The 7,558-nt window shown below is 42.0% G+C and overlaps 1 protein-coding gene across 2 annotated transcripts in view; it reads left to right on the plus strand.

Moving 5' to 3' along the window:
- wnt7bb (wingless-type MMTV integration site family, member 7Bb) overlaps positions 1 to 7,558 on the plus strand; it is a 28,216-nt gene that overhangs the window by 7,606 nt on the left and 13,052 nt on the right. For both annotated transcript variants that reach the window (XM_005927828.2, XM_005927827.3), the window contains exon 2: positions 71 to 297. In XM_005927828.2, the coding sequence (XP_005927890.1) occupies positions 71 to 297 (227 nt within the window). The remainder of the gene's footprint in view (positions 1 to 70; positions 298 to 7,558) is intronic.

Consider the following 7,558-nt stretch of genomic DNA (forward strand, 5'->3'; position numbering starts at 1 on the left):
CATGCATCCATGCCTCTGCGTATGAATGCATGTCTGCGTGTGTGGCGGTGTGTTTTTCTTACTTCGGCAGGGCCCTGTCCTCAGTGGTGGCTCTGGGTGCCAACATCATCTGCAACAAGATCCCAGGGCTGGCACCTCGCCAGCGGGCCATCTGCCAGAGCCGCCCGGACGCCATAATTGTTGTGGGCGAAGGGGCCCAGATGGGCATCAATGAGTGTCAATACCAGTTCCGATATGGACGCTGGAACTGTTCGGCGCTGGGAGAAAGAACAGTCTTCGGTCAGGAGCTGCGAGTAGGTTAGTCTGCATTCTTTCACAAATTGAAGCGGGATAGTATGTTCCTGTATCCATATCTGTGTGCTCTGTATGGCTGTGCATGCGATAGACTTACACAGGCTTTGCTTATGGCGCTGCAAGGAACTTTTGCCACTGATCACGTCTTTAATGAGCAAATTGAATCAGTGTAAGACCTTTGGATTGGGGTTAGGTTTTTGTTTGCTAAAGTTAGGTTCAGTGTTACGGTCTGCTACCCTACAGGACTCTGGTGGAAAAAATCACAATAACCGTATTCTATGCAGAGGAGATTAAATAAAACTCTTAGACATCCCACTAATGTACACCAGTTAGAAAGAAAAGCTAAAACAGCCAAAATCTTATAATCGGATTTTGATACACAAAGATACTTAACAATACAGCTTAAATGATATTTTACATTAGTGGCACACTTTCCCAAATAAATTTATAGACATAGTACTTCACTACAAAAATCCACTCACTCATAATAACTATGGATTTGGTATTACATTGGTTTGAATATAACTTAAAGGTGAGCGATACACAGTCTTAATAAGATAGAGGAACAAACCATTTGAGGCACTGTTGTACACTACTATGGATTTGTGACTTTCCAGTCAACTTAACAATGAAAGTATGATACAAAACGGGAACTACAGCTTTGAGGCTTTGTGTAGCCTCAAAGTTGTGCGATGCTGAGCAGATGGTGGTAAATTTCTTTCTCTGCCTGCAATCGCAACTATTAATTTGGTAATGGCAATGTAGCTGACAACAATAATACCAGTAATTTTCTTATTAAACAAGAAGTTACATAATGCATGGTTTGAGCCATCTTTATTGTCCCAGTTTTATGAAACAGTGCCACGAGAGCATCAAAAATGTGGTACCAGGCCCTGACCCTCTGAACCCCATGAAATATGGCTCGTAACAAGCCAAACCCAAGCTGCACACATCACACAGTCAGTTCAAACTCAAACCAGTAATGCGCAGTCTCTTTTGATTTTCTATTGTATAACCATTCATGTTGCTCAAGAGGATCTCGCATACCGCTGATTCCACCCCATCTTTTGCTGCTCCTCATTCTCAGCTGAAAAAAATGCTGTTTCTGTAGTGTTCCCTGCAGCTGATTCGCTGATGTAGTTTGTGCAGTGTGGGGTGTTGGTTAGCAGCATGCCTGCCGTAGCTGGCTGTGTCCAAAATTGTGGAAAAGCTACCGAAAAGAAGTGCGGCTCTGATGGGGAAAGCGTATGGATGGAAAACGAGACGGCGAATGAAGAGACAGCTAATCGTGTTATTGCAGAGAACTCATGTCAAACCGAAATAGATGGACACATCTGTTGTTAATTGGGCTAAATTGGTTGTGTCCATGCCTGGCTGGTTCACTTGAGTGTTCTCATATAGGCAGAAAAAGCCCCAAAAGAGGGCAAACGTTTACATTTTAAAATGCTTTTGCTTGAGGGACTTCTCAAACTTCTGCAAATCTCTTTTGCGCTGCTTTTGTTTTACAGGGACTTTTATATATTTCCTTTCATTTAGATGCTTTGTTGCCATTACGTTGCGGTTGGGCTGCACATTTAATCCAGTGGCTCTGTTCACAATCCCTCCTCTTAAGCAGCAGCTGAATTAGCTCCAGCTCCTTTTAGCAAAAGCATTTTTTTTCTTTGTTGTGAATGTGGCGCTTTCTTTGGTAATGAAGCTCATGTTGTTTTCCTCAACAACATCCCCTTTTCGCTTTCTTTTGTTCTTGTCTTTTATGGCCTTTTGAAGCACTCGGAGATTTATACATGGCATTCAGCAGTGGTTCTTTGGACGCATCTCATGTGCATTTCTGTGTGACGGCTATTAATGTTTTCATGCATTATGCTGCTCACCCAAAGTAAATTTTACTATTAAAACATATATTCAACCCAATAGGGGGTCTTCTCTGGTTTATTATATGTTATATTATATATTTAGCAATGGCGCCATTTGAATTTGGTGTTAACTTGTTTGGTTTCCATAGTAGATCTGCACAAATAAATAGTCCGTGCGCCCGCACGGAGCACATCACTGTTGGTCGTCCAGTTATAGTCAGAGACCGACGACTGCTGGGCCTGTCATGATTGTTCTATAATGATGGGACTTGGTGGCCTTCTCAATAAAGTATCCCTACAATGACGTCTTCCTCTAGACCAACATGGAACTTGATTTAAGTTAGGATTCCCAAGACAGATTTGGGGTTTTTCAATGAATAAATAAAATAACCAGCCAACAGGGGCTTATTTTTCAACTTATTTTCCCTCATTTATGTTAGAAAATAAACCCCATAAAAATCCCCCACCTACCCACCCCATCTTCTATTGTCATATTTGAACCACACACAAAGTTAATGAGCAGTAAAACAGGCCGAACTGTGCAGATTTATGCGAACAGAGTGGCGCATCAAAAGAACACATGACAGTAGAGCTTCAGCTTGCTCGATTGCGTCACATTTGTAAACTGCAAGAGGACATATTATAAGGCACCCTGCGTGTCAGTACAGTGACACCAAATCCTCTCAGTCTGCATCTCTGCAAATGATGCGATGTCATGGTTTGTCTGGCTGGGCTCAAACGCAGGACTCAGGAATGAAAGTTCAGTGAGTATATTTACAGTGTTGGTGATAGTGCTATATACAAAGTCTTTGAAGTGCTTAGTTCAAAAGTCCAATATGTACAAAATCCAATGGATGGAAGGTTGCATGAATCCAAGTCCCCGATCTCCTCACTCTGCCAAGTAACAAACACTCTTTTGGAACTCCGCTGGGCCGTCCTAGGCACAGGAAAAGACGCATTAGAAAGCTTCAGCAAATAAACTGAAACAGAGAGGCAACGTGAACACTACTGCAGTTAGACAACACCAAGGCAAAGACTGAACGTCAGGTCCCAGCTTAAATAGCAAACAGCTGATTGCCAGATGATCCACTGGTGCTGATTGAGTCAGGTGTGTCCAGGAGAGGGCGGGGATCCCAGGAGAATCCCGCCCCTGTAAGGCAAGTAAACACACCCTCACACAGAGCAGCAAGGACACAACAGAGAGAGAGAGAGAGAGAGACGGTGGAGGCACACAGGAGGACTGGAGGACCATGACATGCGAACCCGGATAGTAATCGTTCCAAATCGATTCTTGTTCAGAGAAAACGCTGCACATTTCGAGGAGCTGATGCCTCAAAGCAAAGTCTGTGCAGGCTGCTAGTTTATCCCTTTGAAACTTTAGAAGGCGAAACTAGTTTAAAAGACTTAATAAGAAATTGTTTAACAGTTATTTCTTACTATAATTGATCCAAGTGTGAAAAAAAGAGTAAGTATATTCCGTTGAATTGAACATTTCACATTGTACCTCCATTAAAAAAAAACATGGAAAATTTAGATGTAATCAGATTACTTAAAGTCATTCATTTGGACTGGGAAATGGTTGCAATCTGTGTGGAAAACATCTGGTCATCTCTCTATTGTAGCATCTAAACCACAACTTGTTGCTGCAAACTTATTGGCCAGTAGTTAGTCATGCGATGCTGACTGACTGCAACTGTGTAGCTTGAAGTCTGGCAATATGGTGTTTTTACTTCTGATCATGACCTTGTGAATCACCCAAATCTCTCCCTCCGGGTCTGTGTTTGCACCATAAAAGGTAGCATATGTTGCACCTTCGTTCATAGAAACATGCTGGCTATGTGAGGTGAGCCTATAACCCGTGTGCCAAACATTATCACAATAGAATTAGAGTCATACACAAAGAGTTTGAGAATTTGAATGGTGTTGTACATTAATGTTTGTGTGTCAGTGTTGAGCGGTAATGTATTTTAACCCCAGTTCGGTATCCCTGTCAGTAAAAATTTCTTGCTGTGTGTACATAAGGAGTAGGATAGCTCCTCTCTATTCATAGGTTTAACTCTCTGGACTGATTTAAGATGGTCTAGCAGGGAGATACAGCCTCGCTGAGTCTCCATTTCAAGTTGTGTTAAAAGTGCGGACTTCATACTATAACCTATTTGATGTTTAATGCATAGAAGTCCTGCACCACAAAAATAGATAGAACCCAACAAAATAACCATGCTTTTTGTTTTCTATGTTGTGGACACAGCTAACATAGAAGCCTTTTAGATACTTAAAGATGTGACGATGATACTGAGTAAGCTGTGAATCACATTTAGTGTTATATGTAAGATCATTTCAGTAGATATTTGGGATTCATGTATTTGCATTAGTTTGATATTGCATAGCACCGTTTGCTAGCAATGGTTAGCACTGCTCTTCCAAAGCGCGGGTTAGGGTATATGATGACTTAGACCTCAGAGTATTAATATAATAATATTTATGTTTTTAAACCTAAATCTAGCGACTGCTAGACAGAGGTGTGTGATTACTACGTTTTGAATAAATGAGATCAAGCACGCTGCTGGATTCGATCTAAGTGCTCTGTTTTAGTTTAGTAGCGTCCCACTAGGTCATCGTAGGAAACCACAGACACCGCAGCTACTCTCCTGTCTCTCTCACACACACACATGCACACACAGGGGAGAAGCGGGTGACTGTATTTTTTCTCAACACCTGAATTTCAAGCTGCCAGCAGCCTACATGCAACCTTCGCGATTGTGATCTTTTCCAGTGACTATTGCCCTTGATTGAAGATGTAACCATTTTTTCTAACCGCGTCCGTATGTATTATGGAATTCTTTAGCATGGCATATGAAATCATGGAATACACCCCTCGGAGAAAATGTTCCGATCCCTGCTTCAAATCTGCACATTCCAACATCATCATAATCAAATGTAGAGGGAAAAGCTGTTCGCGTTCTGCTCCTGTTTAGGTTCCTTGTTCAAATCCCCCCAAATTATGAACGCCAAACCTCCCACCCACCCCCGTGCTCAGTGATGCAGTCTTAGTTCTGGACTGAAGGGAGGAGATGTCGGCAGTTTTTCAAGAAGTAAAGATCAACCGACCGCAAGTCTTATGCATTCTCTCTCTGTACTGCCTTCTCTTGGAGGCAGTCTTTCTCTTCTGGAGCTGGTCCAAGATATTACATTCGCTTTCCAAGGGAGCACACATTAATAACTGGGCTATTGTGGATTATTAGGACTTGAGATATCGTCATTTAGCAGAGATGGTTCAAAAATGGTCTATTTGATACTTACTTTTCAAGTTTTCAAGGTTGGCTGCTGCCGGCATCTCTTTTGTTGCTGACACGAGACTCTACAGTAGATGCACTGAAACAAAAAAACAAAAAAATGAACCCACATATCTCCTGCAGCTCTGCCGCTCAGCATTTCCACTGTTTTGCAAAAAGTGTGAGCTTGCTTATTACGCACCAACTGACAAATTGGAGTACAACGCCGTAAACTCAGCGCGGAGATTTGAAACCAGCAATTTGAGTGTGTCTCTGTTTCCTCTGCAAAAGCAGATTTAGCATTCTTCCCCGTGCCCCGCTAACAGCGTTGGCATGAGCCAGTGCCATCAGCCCTCAGAAATGTGGAATGAATTATCCCGTGCTAACAGAAATGAGTGTTATTGAGTGACTTGTTGCAGTCTATTAAGAACCAATAATAAAATTAGAAACACATCCATCAGCAGCTTAGGAGGAAAAAGAGGGGGTTTCAGGATAAGAATGGCAAATGTGGTCTGCCCTCCGCTCCGATCTGGCCTGCTTTCTGAATGAATCATTCTATTTTAAACACTCCTGTCAAGACTCGATCCCGTAGCCGTGATTTGTTGATTTCAATTTACTGTGCATAATTAAGTGCCGTGCTACAGATTTCACATAAAAGTTAAATCTCGTTGTTCTGTGCCACATAAATCAGCCTTAGCATGCATATTCTGCGTGAACTGGCTTTATTTTTCTATTGCATTTATGCTGCTCATCAGCCGTGGTCAGTGCAGCTTTTGGTTATCGATCTCCCTATCAAAGCATATTTGAACTTCTCCCCTTGTTTTTAATGACATGTTTTGACTTGGTAAAGCCTCATCCTGTGTGCAATCAGACATTCCTTTGGCTAACTACCTGTAATAGAGATGCCCTTCACTTAAACAAAAAAAGAAATGCCTATGAATACCTTACAGCTCTGTTCAAATTGCAATGCACTTGAAGTCAGTGATTAGAGCCTGAAAATGGACACCTTTCAACAGCTACACTCAGCATCAAAGGCCAACACTGGCCCCCTTGTCATAAAATGGCCTGCTCTGGTTACTCTTTGTTTGACTTTCCAACCAGTTTGTCACCATCCTGATCCACGCTTTTTCACATGAAAGAGGTTTCTTGTATTGTGCTGCTAGTGAATTATTGCAAAAGTTCAATCATTCTGCCTTTGGCTCATTGCACAAGAATGGATGGAGCACTTGAGCAGGTGAGCCGAGGAAACACGACAGTTTTTTATTGTTATGACAATTTAAATTTAAGCATACCTAGGTATAACTGTGCACAACTGCTACAGTGAACAGTGAAACAATCAGACCTTTTTAAGAAAAGATGTAAGCAAGTCTTTTTTCTTTCATGACCCCCCCCCCCGTTTTGCTTTTTCACTGTGCTCCTTTTATTATTTTTTTTCCCCATTTTGTCTCCCTGTCTCTCTCTATTTTTTTTGTCAGGTGCAGAGAAGTTGCCCCAAGCTGTGGGTTACAGGAAAAACAAAAAAGAGAGAAAGAGAAAAAAAGAAATGGGAGTAGTGTAGAGGTGTCAGGGAATTAAAGGTGTGTTCATGCCATCCTCCTTCTTTCTCTTTCACCCATTTCCTCTCACAGGATCAACATTGTGGTGAAGGTAGTGGTCAGTCCACCTGCTAGAACCTGCAGGGCTGCAGGGACCAAACTAGCATCCAGTCACTAGAAAGGATGTTTAAGTCAGCAGGCTTATTGAAAACCATTTGTGTGGAAAGAACTCCCCGGACAGGCACATACTTGATCGGGAGCTGGAGATGGCAGGGCTACCTCTCGGAGGAGGGGAAAGGTCACTGCAGACACCAAGAGCCAGACATAACTGAGGGAGGCTGTTTTTTTTATCCACAGTGGAGTTGGATAAGTAAGTGCAAAGAGGATGTGGTTGACAAAAGTTTGGGAATTTTGGCTTAGTGTTATATACACCATTCCCGTTTTTATAGAAAACCTGAATTCACAGAGAATGGAGTGTGCCAGAAGCAACAGATGAACCATTTTTGGTGTCTTTTCCCACTCCGAATACAATAATCAGAGAAAAACAAACTGTGTGGGACCATCTTTTCCACATTGTTGCACATCTATATATCTATATATATAT

This window comes from Haplochromis burtoni, unplaced genomic scaffold (genome assembly GCF_018398535.1).
Source record: "Haplochromis burtoni strain Fernald_Lab_line unplaced genomic scaffold, NCSU_Asbu1 Contig_104, whole genome shotgun sequence".
NCBI lineage: Eukaryota > Metazoa > Chordata > Actinopteri > Cichliformes > Cichlidae > Haplochromis > Haplochromis burtoni.